This window comes from Artibeus jamaicensis, unplaced genomic scaffold (genome assembly GCF_021234435.1).
Source record: "Artibeus jamaicensis isolate MK-2021 breed Jamaican fruit bat unplaced genomic scaffold, CSHL_Jam_final contig_415, whole genome shotgun sequence".
Classification (NCBI taxonomy): domain Eukaryota; kingdom Metazoa; phylum Chordata; class Mammalia; order Chiroptera; family Phyllostomidae; genus Artibeus; species Artibeus jamaicensis.
This window is the reverse complement of record NW_026521823.1, coordinates 39,098,381-39,123,047: the sequence shown is the minus strand read 5'-3', so window position 1 is coordinate 39,123,047 and position 24,667 is coordinate 39,098,381. Positions and strand designations below refer to the sequence as shown.

The window sequence follows — 24,667 nt, the reverse complement described above, 5'->3', positions numbered from 1 at the left end:
GGTTGACAGTCATCTGCCTGTAGGCCTCTCACTTCATCTAAGACAGACCTCTGGGTCCAATGGAAAGTGATCATGGGCCGAACGGAGTGGAATTTGTCTGAGCCCCATATTTTCGGGCGTGCAGGGAAGCTGTTATTTAATCATAATACTCTGATCTCTCTCACTGGGATATTCCTCTGGAAAACTTAACCTTGGGACCCCGAGAGCCTGGCAGAACGGCCGTGAGGAGAAGAGGCTGCAAGAGAGTTGATCTGGGAGCATCAGTTTGCTTAAAATGTGAGGGAAAGCGTTTCGTGTTAGAACAAGTATGGACATGTCCCATTCTGCCTCTGTGAAGAGGGAAATGTCAGATACAATCATTCCAGGCATCTGTTTATTTTCTTCTGCCATCCGAGGACAGCAGAAGAAAAATGTAACCAGCACTCATTTTGGTTAATAACAACGGCTCGAATTTTTTAAGTGCCTGCATTTTGTCAGTTTACATAACTCATTTTGCTCAAGGCGTATAGAAGGCAGAGTCAGGTCCGAAGCCCCGTGCGGGGACCAGGACTGCAGAGGTAAATGCCCCCTGTTGTTCTGGCCTTGTCAGGGTGTCCAACCAGTGCTCCGCAGGCCGCTTGCGGCCCAGGATGGCTGTGAATTTGGCCCAACACAAAATCATAAACGTGCTTAAAACACGATGAGATTTTTTGTGTGATTACATGTCACAATGTATCTAATGTGTGTCCCTGGACAGCACTTCTTCCACTGCGGCCCAGAGGCACCAAAAGGTTGGGCGCCCCTGAGAGTCTAAACCAAAGCAAAGGGGGTCGAGGAAGGAGAAATTCAGCCGGTCCTGGGGTCGTGCGATGGGGTCGTGGGGAATGGAGGAGGGGCGCGGCATCCAGGACTCTCGGCGGTCAGATTCTTACAGTTACGTTCAACTCACTCATTTAATCAGACGCTCCTCATGGAACCGGGCGTCAGGTTCGGCAGCACCCCTTCAAGTGGGGCCCTGAAGCCCGCAGGCGTACCCAGCAATTGTTAATAGAAGACAACGGAACAGGAAATGTGAGGTGGCGTTGCATACGTAAAAAGTGTAATTATTGTTTTGTGAAACTTTGTTTCGGTTTGCGTGTGTGTGCATGTTCACAACTCGATGGAGTGTAGTTTTTACTTAAGATTTCGGCCCAAACATTTGAAAGTCCTATGGTATTCTTTTTGTATGATTGTGTCCGATTATTCTCAAGGATGAATATGTCCCAGTCAAGCGGAGTGATTCCTTTGCGAGAAATGGGAAAAATCGCTCCTCCCTGTTAACTTGTCCAGACCCAACTGTATAGTGACCTGGGGCCCTGGAACTCCCAGGATTCCATGCGGGAAGGAAAAGGGGATGGGAGCCCGCCACAGTGACCCTCCCAGCCAGGGACAGGACCGCATCAAACGCCCCGCCCTTCAGAAAACTCAGCAGCATCTGCAAAGACGCTGCTACCCAGGGTGTCTGGGGACTCTCTCCCTAGGGGGAGTCACAGCCAGAATAACGTTGCTGTGTCTTCGTACAGGACTTCACAGTGTGCAGATGGCTCTCACAGTACCTGTTCCCACACTCACGACAGCCCTGGGGGCTCCAAGGGAGCTGAGTACCTGAACGGTGCTTTAGGTGTTTATCGGCCAGTAAATATTTAAAGCTATCGATATTTTCCCCTTAATATAGTCCCTCACTCTTCAATCAACATTCACCTGCCCGGGGCTGAGACCAGGAACAACACGTGCAGGCGAAGACTTGCTGGGCTTCTGAGTTCTGTCCACAAAACCTCAGGTCAAGGACCACTGGTTCATCGTAAAAATGTGTGTGTGTGTGTGTGTGTGTGTGTTGATTTGTATTGTTCTTTATTTTGGGGGCAAGAGATTCAAAGAGGACCACTTTCTGAATTTTCTGTCCAGCATCAGGTATAATTTGAGCCGTCGTGAAATGTTCGTTGCGGTCATTTTAAGCACACGTATTTAAACTCCTTCCCCTTTGCCTCCTCACGGAGATGATCCCTGAATTCACACCTAGTGGGGGTGACCTGGCAGGGGGCCCATCTGGGAGACTTACAACCCCTTCAGGTCACTGAACTTGGGCTCAGCATGAATCTCAGCTTCTCCCAGTCATTACTCCACAGAGAGCCTGTATTCCTTGCTCACAATTTATTTATTTGTTCAGGGTTTTTTCTCATAACATGGAAAAATAATCATCTGGAGGCTTTTCCCTTGATGAAGCTTGCGGGTCTGATACAAGCTCTGTTCCCAGGGCTCCGATGGAGCTGCGGAAACACATCTGCCCTGAGACTCCCACCGACCAGGCACGCGGCTGCTAACACTTGACCCGCACACCGGCAGCCCACTGCGCGCTGGCATCACGGGGCTGTCGCCGCCCACCTGGAGTTCAGACCCTACGAGTCGCGCCTGTGGAGGCCCAGTGCCGTCCTGTGCGGTCTCCTCACGGGTCACCGCAGACTCTCGTTTTATCGCGTTAGACAGCATCGCACCGTGTGAGGTGCGCTTCTTCCTGCAATACAATATTTGACAGAAAGAGAGCAACGAGAGCTTCCAGAGCAGGGGTGTCCAACCTTCTGGCGTCTCTGAGCCACCACGGGAGAAGTGTTGTCTCCGGCCACACATTAAATACACAAACACTAAGGAAAACTGATGAGCTAAGAAAAAAAAGGTGTGTGCATAATTTTTGTGAGATCTGCCACCATAGATAAGCAACAAAGTCCTCACATAATAACCTTAATTACGCAGCGGCCCTTTCGATAACCTTCTAAAATACCAAGTTTGTGATCACTAATACAGAAAATGTGCCCATCTAAGTAATAAAACTAAGTAGTGTTTTACGTAAATGTACAATTTTACGCTGGGCTGCCTTCATAGCCATCCGGTCCACATTCGGCCCATAGGCCACAGGTTGGACACCCCTGTGAATGTACAAACTGGATCTCCTGTTAGATTCCTGTGGTAAGGAGAATCGGGGTACAGGGGCACTTGGCTCCGCAGTGCCCCCGCAGGCACGAGTTGGGGAGTGTGAGCACACACGTGCACTCACAAGGACGCCGGGCTCGGGGTTGGGGTGCTGCAGGAAGGACCAGTTAGCTCGCCACCTTCCAACTCCAACCTCATCTCACCTTCAAACTTGTCTTGCTCTGACCCCTGGAGGATTTTGCTTTCTTGGATTGTAGGGCCGCCTGGGTAGGTCTTTGCCTTTCCTGGTTGACTCAGAGGCCTCAGGGCTGGACCTGGCTGCCCACAGCCACGCACTTCCCACAGTGTTCTGTTGAGGTTTGCACATCGTGGGCACTCGGCCGGTGTCCGTGAGATAAATCAGTAGACAATTGCCTTCTCTTTCTGAAGGCCAGCTGAAGGGGGGCTGAGTGGAGAGAATCAGAATCCATCGGGACCACCCCCTTCCAGTATGGAGAGTGACAATATGCCTTTCCCCTCCGTTGTGGTAATAGCAACAAACACCAGGCCCCGGGTACATTCCACTGATCACTTCGCAGGCCATCACTAATCTCAGCCTTACAGCAGCACTCTGAAGTAGGCGCTGTTGTCTGTCCCCGTGTCAGAGGTAAGGAGACCGAGGCGTGCTGAGGTTAACTTAGGCAAGGTTATGAAGGGACTGCAGGCAAAGCCAGGACTGGCCCTCTGGCCTTGCTTCTGTCAGCTTCGTGGAGTATTACGTATCCCACGGGGCCCGCTGATACCCTCAAATATAGGAACATCTTCCAACCAAATCAACTCTTTCTTAAAAGTGAATTCATAAAACTAAGTATCAGTATTCAACAAAAGAAGAAAGTTGAGGTGCTTTTTAGTAATAGATATGCCATCGCTTAAAAGCAAAATTAAATTAGACTGTATTAATACCTTCATTGTAGACTCTGTTTTAAAGCAAAAACATTAATCCCGCACAGAAATAAAACTGTTTTGTTCTAAAGAGATTCATCCTCGATGGATATGCTGGTTGTTTAAACTTGGGTCGTATTTTGCATTCGGTTATTTAAAGGATTTGAGGAGTCACCTAGACTCCAAATAGCCACCTAGTTATTAAAACCAGATGAGGAGTTTTTCTGTACTTGGACCAGCTTATTTGTTTTGTTTTGTTTTGTTTTTTAAGAGTAACCTTGAAACTCTGGCAACGCCCTTCAGAAAATACCAGTTTCTTACATGATGTTTTGAAACACATCTTTGAAATTATCTACATGTGAGTGCAGGAGGCCAAAGACAGGCCGAGCAGCTGCTACATAAAATCTCCACTTTCCAAATACCAGGGAGGAGGGAGAGGTGGGAACACGGTCCAGCATCTGCCCTTGACTTTGAACTTCCTGACTTGTGTTAGTTTAAGACATCCCTGTAGCTTCATTTAAACATAGTTCTGCTGTAGGGATAAACTTCCACTTGGAATTTCCTTTTTGAAGTCTGCTGAGAATACAAATTAGAACCATATGAGATGCGTCTTAATCCAGAATGTAAAAGAACGTGAGAAATGCCAACCCAGAAGCACTCCCGGAAACGCATGCACTAGGACACACGCTCTGGAGAAATGCTTTATTTGGAATGAAAGCCTCTAGAGGCTGCATTTATTATTTTTAGCCCACCACCATGGAAGCCTGAATCAACTTTTTTTTTAAAAGATGCTTTTTAAAGTGATAGCAATAAGAATGTCGTTCAGCCATCTAGAAAGTTTGAGAAGGACATCTTTTGGCATGGCAAGAGGTTCAAAAGGCACTGTCCGGTGGAAATCAGATTGCAATTTCATTCAAAGATTATGTAAACTAGACAGTATACTTCGCCCAGATACAGACACATCTGCACAGAAAAGAAATTGGAGACTCTATGCCAACAAAATGTCAATTGCTGGGTGGTAGAATTACAGCAAATTTTTCTTTCTTTGTCCTTCTCTCTCTTCCTTTCTCTATAGTATCAGGTCATTGAAATTACTTTTTTTGATTTTTGAAAAAGAAGTAAGTGTGTCTTGACTGGAGGCTTCTCCAGTCAGGAGCCCAGTGTTTTCTGTGCTCAGCCTGCTGTGTAGTTGGTTCCCCCATGTGCAGCGGCCGGTGGGGCGCGCCGAGGTGCATGTTATCTGTAACTCGCATCCCCGGTGACCTTCCGTGGTGCCAGTTTGCTGGTGTTTCAGTCGTGAAAGGGTCCTTGATAACACCTTCACCTTTGCCCGGTTGGCTCGTGTTCTTTCCTTGTCGTAGCACCCTTCAGCCTTGGTGCGTGTGCACCTGTGTGGGTGTTTCATATCCTAGGTTTACATTTCACTTCAGAGGACATGTTGTCACTTTTATCTCTTAAGTCTGTTCTTAGGGGACACGATTCTTTTATACTTGAACGCAGTGAGAATTTGGGCAAGGGCAGTGGTCAAGACGCCCGTATTGACTGCATGAGTAAAAATGGATGCGTGTCCAAAGCTAGTCGGGGGATTACGTTCATGTCGTATCAGGCGGAGTGGCCTGAACTGCCCGTCGGAAGCAGCTGGGTGTTCACGTGCCGTGTTCCACTGTGGCCTCCCACTCAAAGTTTCAAGACGTCCATCTGAGGTTTCTTGGGCAATAATTATCAGGACCTGAAGAATTCTTTAAAATTAGAAGCTCTTGCTATATAAATCCAACTCTCCAGAGATTTTTAAACTTTTCTGTTTTCAGTGTTTTTAAAGTTTTGCTGTAGTTTCTATAGCTTTTGAATACCTGTTTGAGCGCATTTGGGGCACGTTTATGGGAAACTCGATGACTGTGTCATCCGTGTGCCATGGGGTTAGACCACGGCATGAAGCAAATCACTGATGTGTCGGTGAGTCCCATGAAGGAGATGGTGCCAACATGCAGGTGAAGCGTCTCACCTCTGCAGTAGGAAGCTTGACCTCCTCCCACCCCAAATCGGGTGAAGCCATTTCAACTCCCTGGGCTCGTTGTCAGTTGTTTTCTAAAAGGGATTTGTATCACTTCTCAGCCTCTCGGCTGAGATCACATGTAGAATGGATGTGTAACACCACTGCCCGTGATGGACTACAAAATAAGACTCTCAGCATTTGGAGAGCGGACCTCGAGCCTCAGCAGCCTGTGGCCAGGAAGAAGGTGGAGAAAAACAGGACAATAGCTGAACACCTAAGAGAAAAGCTTAGTTCCTTGGATCTGGCTCGCATTTTCTGGGCTGACCCGTGCATGTGTCGGCAATCAGTCCCAGAAGCAGCGTCACGGCGGGTAAAAAGCATCCAGAAAACCGGCGAAGACACATTGAAGAATTCCTGGTAAATATTTACTCCTAGTAAATATTTAAAGATACTAAGTGTGCACACACGTCACAGCCACTGTCAAGTTTTGACAGATAGATAACGAATTCCAGCTGAGTTGGCTCATCTTTCCTTGGGATTGAGTTAAACAAATGCTAGTTCTGATTGATTTAGGAAAACACAGCTCCTGAGAAGTTAAACGCACAAAGCCCTGGGCTGGGAGCCGGAAGCCTGGGCGCGGTATCTCGCCAGGCTTCCCCCAAAGAAGGGAGAGACTGGAAGAGGATTCTCAAAGTCATTTCATGCTGACAGATTCCGAGCTTCTTTAGAAAGAAGCCCGCGGAGTTCATCTCCGGAAACTTCTGGTGTCACTGAAGTACCCAGAGCTGTCCCAGAGTTGGGCTAAGCAACCAAAATAGCAGATAAGCCTTCACAAGTACAGACGTTCCGATGTGGCTGGAAGTATATATAGAAGGGGGTCGATTCTTTAAAGATACGCATCGTTTTAACACTTAAAAATATGAAGGTCTTAAAGCGATTCAGGATGGAGAGCACCTCTCCGAAGCAAAGAAAGCTGACTCCCTCGTGGTGGTGGGACTGGTCCAGAGCAGTTGTCTTCCTCGGGCAGGGAGTCACGGGCATGACAGGGAGGGGACAGGCTAGGACCCTTCTGATCCCGGCAGGCTGGCTGGCCAGCCTGTGGGAGTTGGGGCTTGGCGGAGAAGCCACGTGGAAGTCGGTTCTCAGGAGCTGTTATTCTCCGTCTTTCCGAGAGGAGCCGAGAGGCTGGGTTAGAGAGAGACCGTTTCCAGGAGCCCGCACTCCTGTCCCAAGAAAGGGAACGCGAGACTCCTCTGTCCGGCGCCTCGCCCTGCAGGCAGTTTGCTCAACGCCTGCTCAGCCCCGCCCTCTCTCCGGCTGTCCAAGTCCGCTCTTTGTCCCCCTGTTTTGAGTTTTGGTTGCTTACCTGCCCCCACCTGTTGGCTCTCTTGGGACTGAGTGGCCAGCAGTGGCTCCACACCCTCACCATGTGGGGCGTCCGTGTGTCTGCGCAGGTATGCGGCCTCCCGGAGAGACCCAACAAGCCCGGGGACCCTCTGCACCAAGAGGAAGAGGAGGCCGGAGGATGCTCTGCCTCCCGGCAAACCGGCCGCAGAATGGCCTGGGCAGAAACCGTCCGGCTGGTAGATCGAGGATTTCCTGCTTTCTTCGCCTCTGAGATTGACTGGGGGTGGGGTTCATTTTTTATATTATCAGGAATATGGTATGTATATAAGTGACGAGCGTTCTTGCTCAGTGGTAGCGGAGCACTTGACTTTCTGTGGGCGGTGTGTGTGTGTGTTAGTGAGTGTGTGTTAGCATGTGTGCACCCCTCACACATGCAGGTGTGTGGGAGCAGTGAGCGGGGACGGTGCTTTGTCCTCCCCACATCCCACACGGGTCACGTGGGAGGCACACTTCCCAGCAGACGTGATTACGGAGAGGGCCTATGTCCGTGTCTGTGACATGCTGATGGCAATTTGGCAACAGTGTCATCCAAGAGCGCCTGGCTGGGAGCCATGCTACATTGGCTGGTGCCGGATCCCGCCACTGTCACAGACTGTCCTCCAAGGGGCAGTGGCACAAAACCTGGTCACCTCACATGTCAGCGGCAGCTCTGCCGTGACTTCGGGGAGCCAGGCCGAGGGGACACCTTCTGTCTGAGATGCACTGGCCTTGTGGGAAGGTGACGAGAGCAGGAGAGGGGGCAGGACCAGCGACGGCCCCTCCCGAGCTGTGCTTGACGCCAGCCGTCCTTGCTGCGGCTCCCGCTGCGGGGTCCAAAGCAGGGCGTCCGGCAGGCAGCGCGTCCACGGGACGGGATGGGCCACATGTGTCTCCCAACTGGACGAGAACTGCAGCTCACGTGGCCTCTGGGAAGGGCAGGGAATCGCTGGGAACACGGAAGGAAGGGAACGTGTGTGCACCCATTATTATTATAAATTTGACAGTTAAACAAATTAAGAATAAATAACCAATTAAACGTATGTGTTGTATATGTTACATAACATAAAAAGCGTTTTTTAATATTTGTATAGTTAATACATTTTACATGAGTTGCCTCTTTAGGGCAGTTGGGAAAATTACCTTTTAATATGTAAACACTTTATCATCTTTATGTATGACTTTTTTTAAACACACAGCAAAGAGTGATTTAAAACAACCCTGAGTGACTAGGAGCAGACCTGGTACTTGGGCGGAGAATTTGCATGGCCCTCTTTTGCAAAAACAGAAGCGATTTCTAAGTGGCTGGGTTCGCTATGGGTCCAGCTTGAAGGAGACACCGCAGGTCCTGGGAAGTACGGCCGGTGCGTAGAATCGGTGACAGAGCGGTGTGTCTCCTCACATCTGTGGTTCGTGTTTCCCAGAAAGAAACACACAAATGCAGCCATGAGCCTCTGTGTACACGGGGTACAGGCATGCATCCGTCTCCCAGATTTCTTTCTTCTGTAGTTAAAGATCAGCCTGCAGCAAGATATTCCACTGCATGTCCAGGGAAAAGTTGCCTTAAGTTCTAGGGATCTAAAATAAGCATTTATTAGTTTTCCACTGATGACTATTCAGTGGTGAATAATTTTAGATTTATTCTAAACAACCTCTACTTTGGTTCCTATCAGTAACTTAAAATGTCATGGAAGGAAAATATGCGCCTTAGAAAAAACATACATGTATTTGGTAGACATTGAAGGCTTGTTCAGACCTTCTTACATGGCAATGAACCTTCTGTGTAACTCAGAGAGTGCAAAGGTGGGGAGCCTGCCGCCACGCCCCGCACTTGTGCTCACGGTGTAAAGCCCTCCTGGGAGGTCTACCCCACGTCCGTCGTTCACATCCACACACAGACAGGGCGATACTCTGGCACTGACTATAACAAAGCTAGCCTGTGTGCGGCCCAGTGAATACGCCTTCGGTACCTGGGGCTTCACTGGGGAAATTCCACCTGAAGATAGAGAGGCGTGGTCAGTCCTAAGTAGTAACATGACTAATGAAGTGACCCCAGCCACAGGAGTCACCTACGCCGGCTGCAGCGAGGCTGATGAAACGTGACGTGCTTTGAGAGCGGTAATTGCACCCGCTGCAGACGTCCCGTGGGGGCGGAGTCACCCACTGTCTTTCAGAAACAAGGGTGCCTGCCTTCTTAGCCAGTTCCAGTGAAAAAACAAAACACCCTTCTCAAGCCTGCTCGTCTAATTCTCCAGGAGACTGAGGCGTTTTTCTTCCCCACTCTTCTCGAGTCCTTTCAATGAGCGTTTAAGAAATAAGACCCACTTCCCTTGGAGCCGGCATGTCCATCGACATTCCAGATTTATAAGAACAACATGAATATATGTGCCTGTATATAGTCACTTTATAAACGACCCACAGGAGACCAGGTTCCTTCTGGCCAGCTAGTTTTCTGATGAGGATAGAGTTTCATGGGGGCCCACATTTAAAATTTCGGTCATTTGGAAAGGAGAGTATTCCTCTGGGTTAGCTCTGAGAAGTATCGGCTGCGCTGCGATGCATGTGAACCAAAATGTGGTCCCAGTGTCGGCTGGAAGAATGCACAGTTCCTGAGCGTTCTGGAAACACCACTTTAAGGACTCTGTGAGCCTGGACCACGAGCCGAGCGGCCAACCCGGGCGGCGCACTGGCCGGGATCCATGTGACTCCTGAGCTCACCGAGCCCCGTCCACCTGCCTGCAGCCAGACCTCACCAGCCGACCTTCCTTTTGGGAAAGAGCTGGTCGACCTCGTCTAAGTCGCGCCGGCCCCCCGTCTTCCCCATAGTCCGCCTTTGTCGGTGTGGCCTCCCAAACGGTCGTCTCTCACTTGGGTGGCATAACCTCCCAGGGCCGAAATATGATGGGCCGCAGTCAAAAATCAAGTATTTAAAAAAATTGGCCTCAATCTCAGCACAGAGTAAAAGTGCCTTTTTTGCCAACAGTATTGTTATACAGGGAAATATTCACAATGTATTATTATGTGAAAAAAATTTGTCGGCCAAAGATGTTACCGTATCACCATTTTGATAAGGGCCACATCAATAATATTGGGTGTTAGTAATGGAACAGGAGCCGGCTTTTTTCTGTCCATGTGCCTCTCTGTACGTTTTAGGTTTTTAGCCCCGAGTGTGTGTAATTAAGGAACACAATAGCACTTTCTGAGACTGGCGTGCAGGCCCTGGCTGATTCCCAGGTGACTTCGTTCTCATTCCCGTGGATGCGCTGCTTGCTGGGCAGCTGGTGAGACAGCCCGCCGGCCCCCCACCCCACTGCATCCGTCTCGGGGGGGGGGGGTCACACTGTGTGCTACACACGTGCACCAGAGGCAAAGCAAGTAACTCCCCCTCGGGCAGAATCCGAGACGCGGCAGAAGAGGATGCCGAGCACCCAACCGTCTTCGGGATTTATAGGGTGAACAGTGAGTTTGGGTTTGGGTAGCGATCAAGCAATCGATTGAAAAAACGTGACATCTGCCTTTCTGGCCATTGGATTTCAGCCCCCAAATAGCTATTGATTAAAGGTGCCAGAGCTCTTTGGTCTTCTTAGACCAAGGGGAGTGGGGTGCTCTTCAGGAGCACATGATCCCTGCAGGGGTGGCAGTGATGGCCACGGACTGTGGCCGGAGCAAGGGGGGTGCCAGCTCCCCTAAACCACATGAGAGAGGTCCTTAACATCGAGACTTCTGTCATCTGAAGAAGTGGAGGAGGATGTTGGACAAGCAAAAATAGACACCCGCTGGAGTGAAACAGAAATGGTTTTTACATGTAATAGTCACAACAATTTTATGGAAATTCAATCATGGTTATAAACCAAACAGGTTGGATTTTCTCCAGGAATGCACTTCAGTGACCTCTGTGGGGGTCTGTCCTGGGACGCACTCTGGCTCCACCCCATACTTCGGTCGCCACGGGAGACGGGCAGCAGGTTCGTGCTTGTCCTCGCAGCCCTGGAGCAGCAGCTCCAGGGTCAGGCAGGGGTGCAGGTGGGAGCGGATAGAACCATGGGGGTGGGACTGTGATGGCCCTTAAAGCCGTCCCATCTCGTTTCACCGGGCAGCAGACACACACTCAAATAGGGACTTTCATACCCTCCTCAAATGTCACACACCTCTCCCTAGGCCAATACTTGTGAAATGACGGCACTGGCAACAATGATTTCTGTCCCAGTCCGTTTGGCCACTGCGAGGGTCCTGTGCCCTGGGGGGAACTTGAGCATCCGGCTGATAGGTTTTAGCAGGGGCTGTGTGGACTCAGGAGACTTGGAAGGCTTTTGTTTTTCTCCACCTCAACTTGACAGGCAAAGTCAAATTTGGTGGTGGTTCATTATGGGTTGTTTGGTTGTGTGGTTTGTTCGCCTTGTCCCTGGGTGGTAAACGATAGTTCACGTGGCCCTTAAGTGGAGATATCAAGGTGTCTGGCCTACAGCGAGAGTGGGGGATGGGTCTCAGAGATGGTTCAGGAGTAGAATAGTGAGCCGTGCAGTAGAAAGTGGGGGTGGGGGGGGAGGTGATGGTGAGGAACTAGTGCCATGGTTGGGGGGGGGTGGCTCCTTTTCATTTATTTTCTACTAACTGCGGTTTTTGTTGTCCTCTGACTCTGAGACTGGAAAGCAGGACACCTGGTCCATTCAAAATAACAGCTTGTTTAAGGATGTAATTTAGTTGGGTTCTGGCTAAGATTTGATTATTCATGTTTCTGTACGCATAGGATTTCAGTTTAGTATCTGCGTTGCTCTTGTAAAATAAAATAAAATGAAATGATTTCGAGGGCCTTTCTATGACATCTCCCAGGCCAGCCTGAGCCCTGTTCCATGGCCCAGCCAGAGCCCTCAGTTCGAAAGACGTTTCTCTGTGAGGACCCCTGCTGCCCACCCCTGCCCCAGCTCACGCCCTGTCCTTGCTTCCCCAGTGTCTGGGCCACACCCCACCCGCACCCCTTTCCCAGGCCGGGCGGGGCAGGGGTCCCTGCTGTTTCCTATGCTCACTCTCCCTCTGCTCTGAGCTCGCTGTGTCGGGAGCCCCTGCCTCCCAGTCTCCTCCCCGTCCCTCTGCAATCTGTCTGTCCGGGCCTCTCCGGCTTCACGCTGCATGTCCATGGCGGCAAAAAGGGATCCTGGGACCGGAAAAGGCACGGTCTTCCTGTGGCTCTAATGGGAAACACAGAACTCGGTGCTCCTCTGAGACCCGCCGAAATGAGATGTTTCTTCATCACGAACCACTGTGTTGTAGTGAACTAGAAAGCAAATCTGGAGCTTTACCATTTCCAGGGCGAAAGGTTCCGCAGTAACTCAGCCCGTGGTCTACTTACGTATTGCAGCGATAACGCGCCTCTCTGCCTACCCCTGCGATTTCTGTGTGACCTTCTGAGTGACCGCTTTCACTCTCACGTGAGGGCCACATAGCACTTTGGAGGCACCCAGAATTGCCACCCAGTCAGCCAGCTCAGTACAGTTCCACAGACGGACTTGAACTTGTGGGTCTCAGAGACACCGCTCTGGACAGAGGTGCCCCCACAGCGTTTGTCCCCGAGCCGGGCGCCCCAGGCGTATCTGAGTGGCACAGACGCAGGGATGAGTGCCCGCTGTGTCGGGGAGGGCACTCAAGGTTTAGAGACTGTCCACCACACCAGCGACAGTGGCTCGAGGGTGCCCAACGAAGCAGGCACTCGAGGACAAAGGCCACCAACAGGCTGCGCTTCCCTGCATTGACTGGCAAACCTCAGTCCAGGCCCAACCAGATCAGTGGGCCAGGAATGTGGGTGTCTGCTCTTCCCTTTGGGGCCCGTGCTGGGTCTGGCCGTCGGCTTATTTTCTAACACGCAGCGGTTAGCTCTGTCACGGGACACGCGGGACTGTGCAGACAACGAGCTTCCCCGTGGACGCTCGGGCTCGGCCCCACAGTTGACAGTTGGCGTTGGCAGCGACCCCAGTCCCGGTCCCTGCATGCTTTGGCTGTGGGGCCAAAGGAACAACAGAGTAAATGCCAACACAGGGCCCGGCCAGCTCCTGACCAGCAGGAGAGGGAGGGGTCTGTCATAATAAGCTGTTTAATCTCGCTGGGAAAAAGCGAACTTGGACAGATGAACCTCATTCCCTTGGATTCATATCTATCTAATGTGGTGGCTGGGACATGATCCAGGACTCACGAGGTCAATACCATACAGCCCTCCTCATCTCCCGGCGGTCCGGTGTGCTGAGGAGATGTCCCCAGGGAAAATGGTCCCCAAGGGGACTCACCAGACTCCTGGGTTTGCCTCCAGAGGTTCTAGCAGCCCCTCAAACTCGTGTCTCAGTTCCGGATGAGCAGCTTCTCCGCAGGGAGAGGCCACTCTAATGCGCCCACCTCTTGTTATAAGGTGTTGGGAATTATAAGCCATTTGAAGGTTAGAGAAATAATAATACATTGGATTTCTGTAATACCTTTCTTCTTTAGGAAATACATTTTCCTGGAGTACCCAGTTGTGTTCTTTCTCTCACTATCACAAAAGTAAGGGAATAAGGGAATGTTTATAAATATTCTTAGCCTCACCTTTGAAAGTCAAAACAATTGTTTTAAGAAAAGGACCCTAGGGAACGATTTCTCCTTCCCTGGTCCCCGGCTTCCTGTTGTGGCAATAAAGGCCCTTTTCCCCACCCGACACCCATCTCTGTGTTCTCTAGTCTGTGGCTTCGTCCTTATCTGCGCACGTATGGACTGACATTGCGGACAATCTTCATAGACACACACGGAGTACCGCCCGATGGGTGCTCATTTTACACCGTTCATGGAAGGCCCGTTCCGAGCACCTGCCTGGAACAGCGTTGCTCCCAGTGTCTCCTGGCGAAGAAGGTAGGGCGCCATCGCCTGGGCCTGGGACTCACCCTCTTCCCTTCTTGTGTTTTCCAGAAATCGAGGCCAAGGAAGCATGTGACTGGCTCCGGGCTGCCGGGTTCCCGCAGTACGCCCAGCTGTACGAGGGTAGGTCGTCCTCCCATCACGCTTTACAAAGAGGGCGAAGGAAAAATACAGCTGTTGACGCTGCGCTGTTCTGACGTCTAAGTCTTCTCTCACCTTTCTTTTTTATTTACTTCTGTCTCTCTCCCTTGGCTTTGCAGTGACCAGGCTCCTCCTTTTTCCTGCCCTTCCCTCCCCTCCCTACCTCGACGCCCATTCAGAAATGAGCCTTGGTCAGGCTCCGCCCTCTCTGGCCTCAGGTCCTGGCCACCACCCATCAGCACTCCACCATCAGCAGCCCCCTGCACTGACTTCCTCCTCTCCCTCCCCCTCCTCTTCCTCCTCCTCCTCCTTCTTTTTCCTCTCCCTCTCCTTCATCTTCTTCACCACTTTCAGTTTTCTTGCAAGTACACTAAATTAGGTGTTGATAAATCTCCTACAAATAACAAAACTAGTTGTCATCTTGAGACTTACCTTCAGTGCTGCTTACTTTATAGGAACACGTTTAAGATACAGTTCTGGTCGGATGTGTTGGGGGGGAAGTAAGGTGCTTTTATCGCTAGTGCAACACTTCCCGCCATTGGTGTTTTCGCTGACAGTTAATGAAACTGCTCCCTACATCTTACTTATCCCTTCACTATAACCAAGGCTTCCAGCAACGTCTCTGGTAGTCCATGGTCAGGGTCGCAGCAGTACGCCGATGGTGCGCTCAAAATGATCAGATCAGGATTGATTTCTCAAAGTGTTCATTCAACAGTTCACTGCAGGCTAGTGGAGACGATAGCAACTTCTCTTCCTGGTGGAAAAGCACTTACATGGGGTAGGAAAAATCAGCAAATTAATCAGAACTCATGGTAAGTCTCATTCACTCATCTAGAAGCTCTGTTTCTGAGTTTAAAAAGCAAAACAGAACAATAGCCACCTATTCAGCTTCTCTTGTTTAAACTCTGTGAAGATAAAGGAGATCATACCTCTGCAGTGCTTTGAGGTCCAGAACCTCTGATAGGAGTTTCCATAGAATCGTAGCCTGTTAGGGAGAGAGGGTCTTAGCACTCGTCAAAGCAGCCCTCACTCCCCCGCCCCTCCCCTGCCACTCCCAATTCTGATTAGGAACCAGAGCCCCAGAGAGGGTGATAGACTTTTTCAAGGTTAAAAGTTTGAAGAATCAAATTAAAAATACGGTTTCTTGAACCAGACAATCGCGGTTCAATTCCCAGTCAGGGCACATGCCTGGGTTTCAGGCCAGTTCCCAGCAGGGGACACATGAGAGGCAACCATACACTGACATTTCTCTCCCTCTCTCCTTCCCTTCCCCTCTAAAGATAAATAAATAAAATCTTTTTTTAAAAATACGGTTTCTTGAGCTTTTGCTGCAGTATATGTCCTACTATAATGTGCATTCTCTTTGCAAACCCAAAACACTATGGGATTTAAACTCTGAGTGTCCGTAAATGGCTAAGAAGTAAAAGATGCCTCCCAAGGGCACGGTGCCCACGAGGTTGTGTTTAAGCCATATTTATGGAGTAAATGTAATATGGATAATAGCAGATGCCATATAGAGCTTACTGTGGGCCAGGTTCTGTCCAAAGCACTTTCCATAACTGTTCACAAAGATCCACAACACCGTAGGGTGTGACAGTCATCATCACCCCATTTCACAGATGAAGAAGCAGGACCAGAGGAGGGTCGGCGCTGTGAGCCCGGAAGCCGGGGTTGGCCTGGGAGTCTCTGTCCCTCCTCCCAGGACAGCATCTCTGCCCCAAGTGCAAGGCAGTCTTCACCCCGGCACCACCTAGAATTCACTCTTGTCACCAGAGGGGGACGACTTTCTGTCCCCAACTCATAGGAGGACTTAGACACTCTTGGATGGAGTACGACTGGCAAGGTGCAAGCAGAGCCAAGTACAAAGAGGGAGTGAGAAGGGATGGCAGGGCAGAGGCGTCGTCCGGGAGAGGTGGCCGTGGCCTCCGTCCAACCACCTCCCAGGCCTCCCCTCTGAACGGGAGGCGTCCTGAGTGTCGCCCGTGACCTCCAGCACCAGCATAAACGGACGGTGGGAAAGAGTCACGATGATGGAATTTTTCTTTCTCTTTGGGTAAAATCAGTTATTTGAGTATTTTCCTTACACTCTAAAGAGATTCAGGATTTCTGCTACAAAAGAAAAATTGGAGGCCATTGAGCTTTGGGGTATTTGGGGACATTTTTTTTTTCTGAAGGACAGAAAGAAAAAAAAACCCACAGGAAACATCTGCCAAATTGAATGTTTCGTGAGCTGGTCAGAGCAGCGCCGAGAAGCCTCGGGTGAACAGACAAGGTGGAAAAGCGCTTCTCCGTGGCGGCAAATGACTTGATAATTACGAGCTATAAAAGTGCCAGCATTTAGTATTCCGTCCTATCCAAAGCCACGTTATTCTCATATTTCATTCTTCCTTCGCACCCTGAAAAGCATTTATCGTGATAAAAATAAAACTGCTTGCCATCTTAAACAGCACTGACACAGCCCTGCCTTGGGCGGGGCGGGGGGCTGCTGTAGAGGTCACGCGTGTGCACAAACTTGGGGTGGCCCAGAGACGTGAACCCCTGTGTCCCCCTCTCTGTCTCTTCCAGATTCGCAATTTCCCATCAACATTTTGGCTGTGAAGAACGATCATGATTTTCTTGAAAAGGACCTTGTAGAACCTCTTTACAGGTAAACCAGATGGAGTGCTTTGTTTATTTCTGTCGTCTCCAGTGGGGAGGACAGTGGGGGGGTGAGGTCTGTGGTTTGGCAGATACCCATTGGGGGCCTGCTGTGTGGAAAGCACAGGCCCAGGTTCTGGGCACACACCCCAGTGAGCACGACCAGACCCAACTTCCCGGACCTGGAGCCTCAGTAGAGGCTTCAGAGAATAGACCAGACAGCAGAGAGCGAGAGTTGTGGTAACTGGAGTTCCTATGGCAGCTCTGTCTCCAAAGATGTTGGGAAGTAGGGCATTTGTTTGGCTGGAGGTGTGTGAGCTGGGGTTCTCGAAGTGTCGGAGCAGCAGGATAGACAGAGGCCGGCGGGACGGACCATAGAACGCAGGCGGCGGACAGGAGCGGAGAGGAGGGAGCTGGGCTGAACGCGACCCGTGCGCGGTTCTTTCCCCGTGTACGAGTTCCACCAAGACACAGATTCTCCTCATCGCTGAGTGGGAAGCGGGCAGAAGGGAGACGCGCAGGCGCTTTTCGGCTTGGAGACCGATGAGCAGTGAGTCAGACACTCTCGAAGCAGAGCAGCCAGGGCCTGCGATTTCATTCCCCTGCCTCCTCACAGGCACAGTGACGGGGCTGGTCTCACGTTGCAGGTTTAGGCTTCGTGGGCAGTGCCTTTCTCGTGCGTGTTTGAAATGCTGAGCTAACTTGGAATCCTAAGGGGGGGCCGTAACCGGGGGGCCCGTGGCTTCTGCCAGGTAGACAAGGAAGACAAGAGGCATGCAGGGCCGGGGAGCTGGTGGGCTCCTGGAAGTGTCACCCGTGGGGACTTTCTTCCCCTGTGGTTTTCTGGAGTTTCTCACCTGCGGGGACAGATGATGTCCTGCGTCCCAATTTAGACTGGGGGAGTCATTGAACAGCGCCACCTGTTTGAGGGGTTTTTTTAGTGCCACCTTTTTGTTTGGCTTAGAAATATGCGTCCCAAGGATGCTGATGGCAGGGAGGACCCGAGCCTGGCCTGGACTCCGGACTGGCAGCTCTCACGTTCAGTTCTCGGGAGCCAGACAGACTGGCTGCCTTTGCGGAAGGTCAGACCTCCACGGTGGTGACCACACCTCACTATGGCTATGCTAACTCAGGCAGTGATGGCACACAGTAGGTGCTTTGTAACAGTGTGTGGCACACAGTAGGTGCTCTGTAACCGTGTGTAACTACAAGTCTACATGGTACATACAGTTTCTGTTATTGTAACGACCACAGTTATCCTTCTGTCTGGACATTTTGGGTTGCATTTTTAATTGAAAAATATTTTTCCCCGTGAGCAGTAAAAATCTAATTGCAAATCTCAGCTCCTAGACGAGCTCATTGAAACTGGGACTGAATGTGGCAATAGCCGAGGGGTCAGAATCACTGGCAAAGTCTGTCGCCTTTAAGGCAAATTGCAGCAAATCAAAGGTCCCGAATGAGATTCTTAAGGAGAAGCAATGTGTTCCATTGGCATTTTGACGGTCCGTGGTCGTTCAGATCACTACCGCAGGGCCAGGTGCTCGAGGCAGTCTCCGAACTTCTCGCTTCATGTCGGCCTGTGAGCCACCTGCACACTCACGCTTTTAGGAAACACTGGGGTGTGTGTAGGGCAGGGGTGTTCGCCCTGCTCAGCTCTGGCTGGGGGGGTATGGGGTCGAACAGGATTGCCCCCAGCATCCCCCGGGACCCGTCACGTTTGGGAGGGTCATTAATGACCGTGATTTCATTGTCAAGACGTTAATTGAAAACAATCAACCTTCCACCATGCGGGAGATACTCAAAATATCCAAGTCAATAAAGTTACTGGTGAAAGTGAAAAACGTGTTTCATTTTTATGGAAAAAAACCATGCTGACTCTGGCCAGCCTAATACAAAAGTCCTGAGCGTGGGTGAGGTCACCAGGGGACAGCAGTGACAGCCAAACCAGTGAAAGAGAAGGGGACCAAGAGGGACGTCTGGGGACCCACACCCAGGGGGCAGACAGGTGAGGGAGCCCATGGTGCCGGGGAGTGAGCGCCTCCCACCCTCGGTGACCTCTGGGCTGTTCCGGTTTTCCTCCCCAATTTTGAACTTCTCTCAGCAATGTCTGGTTGTGACCCCTGTTTCAACTTGGCCTTGTTCGGGCCAGATTATCTGCATGAAGCGCAGTCGCTGCCAAGAGTGTAAAAGCTCAGAGTTTAAAAGCTAAAGGTGCCTCATCTGGCGGTTCCAACACAGGCTTCTGTGGATTTAAAATGGGTCCGAAACCACGCGGTGCGAGAGGACCCAGGACAGCCTGCACATTTTGTTTTTTACTCTTGGGCTGCTCTGGCCGTCCTGCTCCATAGGTTTGTCCGTGGGGCTCACACTCTCGCCTGACCCCTGGGCCGTTGACGTTTAACATTACTTTCCGGACAAGTGATGCACAGTGTGGTGGCCATAGCTAACAATACTGCATTGTACGTTTGAAAGGTGCTGAGAGAGACCTTGAAAGTTCCCATCGCAAGCAAATAATTGTGATGATGTGGCAGTGGAGATGGACTAAACCCAGTGTGGTAATCACTTTGCAGTATCCCCAGCTGTCAAATGATTGTGCAGTGCGCCTGAAACTTATACAATGTTGTACGTCAGTTATATCTCAATTTAAGCTGTGTTTTCTTCCATGAATCACACACAGTTCCACACACATCCTCCACCCGCCAGCACCCCTCACACACACCCTTCCTTTCCTTTGCATAACGAGCTCTTTCCATGCTTCTTCAAGTTTCTCCCTCACTTGGATGGGCACCCAGGGACAGCTGTTTGTGGGGTCTGGGCTGGAGGAGAGGTCAAGTGCAGAGCAGAGCAGGGGGTGTGGCCTCTGCTGGGTCTGCCATGGCAGAGTGACGGCCACTTGTGGACTCTGACCACATTCTTTTTCCCCTCCTGTTGGCTGTCTGTCTGGCCGGCATCCCGTCCTGCCCTGCAAACTCTGATTTTTCTGTTTTGTAAACTGCTGGGTGTGGGGAGACCTTTCCCAGGCCCTGAGCTCCGCCCGCCCGCCTGCCCAGGAGGCCCAGCTGCTCCCCAGCAGTGGATTGGATCCTGGCTTCACAACACTTGTCAGTTCTCTTGACTTTGTTTCTGAGCTTCTCAGGGCTACACCCGGAAGACCCCTAAGCAGACAGGGCCCTGGCTCCGGGGCTGGGCTGGCAGTGAAGACTTCAGCCTGAAGCAGAACAGCAGAAGCCCTGCCTGACATTCCTCTCTGGCCTCCGGCGGGAGCAGTAGATCCATCCCAGGAAACTGGCCGGTTTGGGAGGCCTCCAAGCAACCCGAAGTCTAGCCCCTGGAAAGTGCAGCGGGAATCCAAAGCACGGGGAGTGAAGGGTTCAGTGGCCTTCCTGTCCATCTGCAGGACAGGGCCCTGCCGGGACTCAGGTCTCGGTGACAGCCGGGGCGCAGACCACCGTACGGTCACCCAGGGTTTTCCGTCTCAACAAATCAGCTACTGCTGCTTCTGTTCAGCTTTGCCAAGGTACAGTCGACAAATAAAATTGTGAGATACTTAAAGTGTACGGCACGGTGGTTCGATCCAGGTGTGTGTTGCGAAAGGAAGAGTGAAATGCCCGGGTGTGTGTCGGAGAGGGTACCCAGGATTTCTAAGATGCTCTCAGTGAGGACAGTTGTGCAGATAGGGTCGAGGACGAAAGAGCAGGTGGGTGGGAAGCAAAGGAAACGCGGATCACTTTACATCAGGCGTTTCAGAGTCTGAGAAACAAAAATGTTAGATGAGTAAAACGAAGACTACATCTTTAAAAAATAGACTGTATTTTTAGAGTCATCTCAGATTCACAGCAAATTTGAGCATAAAATCCGGACAGTTCCTGTTCACCCTGGACCCGCCCATACACAGCCCCCCATCGACTGAGGACCCTACACTGAACCTACATCGCTGTCACCCAGAGTCCGAAGTGGCCCTAACTGGGGTTCGCTCTTGGTCCTACGCATCCCAGGGGTTCCGACAGGTGTCTAACAGTGCGTTTCTGCCGTCACAGCGTCACCCACTGTGGATTCACGGCCCTGAGAATGGAGGCCACAGACCGTTCTGGTGTCTCCATCACCGCCTCTTCCAGGATGTCAGAAAGCTGGCATCACCCAGTGCGTGGCCTTGTCCCACCGGTTCTTTCACTCGGTGATGTGCACTGAAGTTTCCTCTGTGTCTTCTTGTGGCTGGATGGCCCATTTACACTGAACCACAGTCCACTGTCCGGATGTACCGCGGTGTATTTATTCTTCATTCCGTTACTGAATAACATCTTGGTTACTTCCAGGTTGTCTCAATGGTGAATAAAACTGCCATGAACACTCCCGTGCAGGTTTTTACCCGGACCCAAGTTTTCGCCTTCTGTGTGGGCACATACCGAGGGGTACAACTGCTCGCCCTGCGGTCAGGGTGTGTTTGGTGGCGAGGAACTGCCCGACTGCCTTCCGCTTCAGAGGTTCGCCAGCAGATCCTGTCGCTCCCCATCCTCGCCAGCATCTGGTGTCGTCGGCTTTTAGAATTTGGTCATCTAATATCTCATTTGGTTTTTATTTTATTTTATTTTATTTATTTATAGACAGAGGAGAGGGAGGGAGGGAGAAAGAGAGGGAGAGAAACATCAGTGTGTGGTTGCCTCTCATGTACCCCCTACTGGGGACCTGGCCCACAACCCAGGCATGTGCCCTGACTGGGAATTGAACCCACGACCCTTTGGTTCACAGGCTGGCGCTCAATCCACTGAGCACACCAGCCAGGGCTGTATCTCACTGTTTTTAATTTGCTGTTCTCTGACGATACATGATGCGGGGCCTCCTTCCACTGTTGCCGTCTGTACCTCTCCTTCGGTGAAGGGGTCTGTTCAGATCTTTTGCCTATTTTTTAAGTGAGCCATGTAGTTTCTCATTGTTCAGTTTTAAGAGTTCTCTGTGTATTTTAGTGAAGAGTTCTTTATCGGATAGGTTTTCGGCAAATATTTTTCCAAGCCTGTGGGTTATCTCTTCCTACACTTGACTGTGTCTCCCACAGAGGAGAAGAGTCAATGTTCATAAAGTCCAGTTCATCAATTCTTGTTTACAGAGTGTGCCTTTGACGTCCTATCTAAAAAGTCAGCACCAAAACGAAGGTGGTCTGGTTTTCTCCTGTGTTGTCCTCTGCAGGTTTCGTTATTTTGTGTCTACAGCCAGGTTTACAATTTGTTTCCAGTTAATGTCTGTGAGCGGCAGGAGCTCTCCATCCGGGTGGGTGGGCTGGGGGAGGCACCGGGAGATGTTCAGTGGTTTTGACCCCGTGTTTTGCGAGCCCGACTGTCCTCCACTATGTTGTACTTATTCCTTTGTTGCAGGTCAGCTGAGTGCAGTTGCCTGGGTCTATTTCTGGGCTGTCTGCTCCGTTCCATTGATCTATTTCTCTGTTCTTTTGACAATAGGACACTGTCTTCATTGCCGTTGCTGTAAAGTAAGTCTTGAGGTTGGGTAACGTAACTCCGCCTCCTTTGTTCTCGTGAAGCTGATGTTGGCCATTCTGGGCTTTTCACCTCTCCATGTAAACTGTAGAATCTGTGTGTTGTTTTATAATATGTCTTTTTTAAACTGGACATTTTAAACATCATAATGCACCAACTGTCTAATTAGACCTCCCTCGCCAAGGCTTCTAATTGTTGCTGTGCATTTAGTGACTTTTCACCACTAATTCTCTGCAGTCTGAGTCATCCGTCATCTCTACTTGGTTAGCCCGGTGGGCAGCAAGTGGCCGGACAGAGGTTTCCGTAAGCGCCTCGAAGCGGTGCGTTGCCCAGCCTTTTTCAAGGCGTTCTGCACATACCGGGCTGTGGCTTCACGCTCCAGCAGGATGCTGGGGGTTCTGCCTTGGCCTTTGCTTCCGGCTTGTGCAGATCACCAAGGTCAGACAGAGGTGATCAGTTAGGACTTTCTCAAGTCTTTCCCGGGCCTGCACACAGTCCTTCATGTGTACTTGGCCTTCCAGATGTCTAAGGATATGTCAGAGCTTTTGCAAGCCTCCTGTGGACCTCTCATTCCCGCACCTATTCCTTTTCTTCCCCTGGCTCACGTCTTGCTCAGCCCAACCGTTACCACCACTTTAGGCAGCCGTGATGTTGAGTCATTGCCACCAATTGATTTTGGCAAAGCCCCTAGGAAGAAGCTGTTCTCGGTGCTGAGCTCAGAAGCAGGTTAAACAACGACAAGCCCGGTGAATACGGGCTTTCAGGGGATTGTGAAGGCTCAGATACTAATGGCAGTGTGGTAGCAGTGGAGCTTCGGGGGAGACGAGACCCATTCCGCCCTCTCCGGGGGCCGCCGGGCCGCACACTGGCACCACTGCTCTGCGTGGGGTTCTGTTGTTCTTCAGGACGCCTGCAGCTCGGGGACGAGGGACATGGGAACAGGGCAAAGTCGGATGCCACAAAGCGCACTGTTCTTACATAGGTTCAGCTATTTTCCGGTGGCACTTAAATTATTACACGCCTTTATTGACTTTCAGAGCTCTTAAAAAGCTTATTTTGGTACCTTGCCTTTCACTGGCTGACTTATCTTACTTAGCATGACACCCCCTAGGTTTGTCCGTGCTGACACAAATGGTAGGATTTCATTCATTTTTATAGCTCAGTCATATTCTGTTGTACAATATATACGTGCCACAGCTTTTTTGTCCACTCACCTATTAATGGGCACTTTGGCTGCTTCCATTAATTACACTGCAGTGAACACAGGGCTGCATACATTCTTTCGAGCTAGTGTTTTTGGTTTCTTCGGATATATTCCCAGAAGTGGAATCCCTGGGTCCTAAAGCAGATCCTTTTTTAATTTTCTCGGAACCCTCCATGCTGTTGTCCACCGGGGCTGCACCAGTCTGCACCCCTACCAGGAGTGCGACATCTATAGAACAAAATAAACAAACAAAATTGAAACCGACTCACAGCCACAAAGAATGGGCTGGTGGTTGGTGGAGGAGCCGGAGGTCAGGGGGTTGGTTGAGAGAGATGAAGGGACTGGGCCGCACGGACGGGTGGTGACAGACAGGCACGGGGGTGTAGAGTACAGCACAGGGAACACAGTCCGTGGTGTCGTAATCACTGTGTGCGGTGCCAGGCGGGTGCTTGAGGTATTGGGGAGAAAACTATAGCGTATATGACTGTCTAATCACTAAGATGTACACCCGAAATGAATACAAAATAGTATTGAACATAAACTGTGATTGAAAAGTAAAACGGGAAGTTTTCTTAAGGCTTATTTTGACCGTATCTGTCAGTATTCTTGCTGCTTTTATGGAGGAGCAGGGTTTCGGAGATCCTGACATCATCATTCCCACTCACATCACCCACTTGCATTACTATTTCTTTGGCTTTATTGAAGTAGAATTCGCCTTCAAATGAAATCATCAACTCCAAGTATACACTTGGATGAGCTTTATCACATGCACAGTTAGGTAACTATCACCACGCTCATGATATAGAACATTCCCATTACCTCAGAAAGTCCTCTGTTGTTGCTTTGTAGTGCCCATTACTCTGTTTTCTGTCCCCGGGTTGTGCCTTTTCTACAATTCTCTGTAAACACAACCACGGCTTGTAGGCCTGCTCTTTGTGTCTGGCTTCTTTCGCATTGCATGATGCCTTAGAGATTCCTCCATGTTGCTGCCCAGATCAGTGGTCGGAGTAGCTTCATATTATCGAGTGTTTCACGGCACGGATGCGCTACCTTTTTCACATCCGTGTGCCAGTTCATGGGCAGTTG

At 50.6% G+C, this 24,667-nt stretch overlaps 1 protein-coding gene across 4 annotated transcripts in view; it reads left to right on the top strand.

Annotated features, from left to right (window-relative positions):
- The window catches only part of STARD13 (StAR related lipid transfer domain containing 13), a 347,642-nt gene that overhangs the window by 289,235 nt on the left and 33,740 nt on the right, over positions 1-24,667 (top strand). For all 4 annotated transcript variants that reach the window (XM_053665600.1, XM_037129335.2, XM_037129326.2 and 1 more), the window contains 2 exons: positions 14,165-14,236; positions 16,820-16,901. In XM_053665600.1, coding sequence (XP_053521575.1) covers positions 14,165-14,236; positions 16,820-16,901 — 154 coding nt within the window. The remainder of the gene's footprint in view (positions 1-14,164; positions 14,237-16,819; positions 16,902-24,667) is intronic.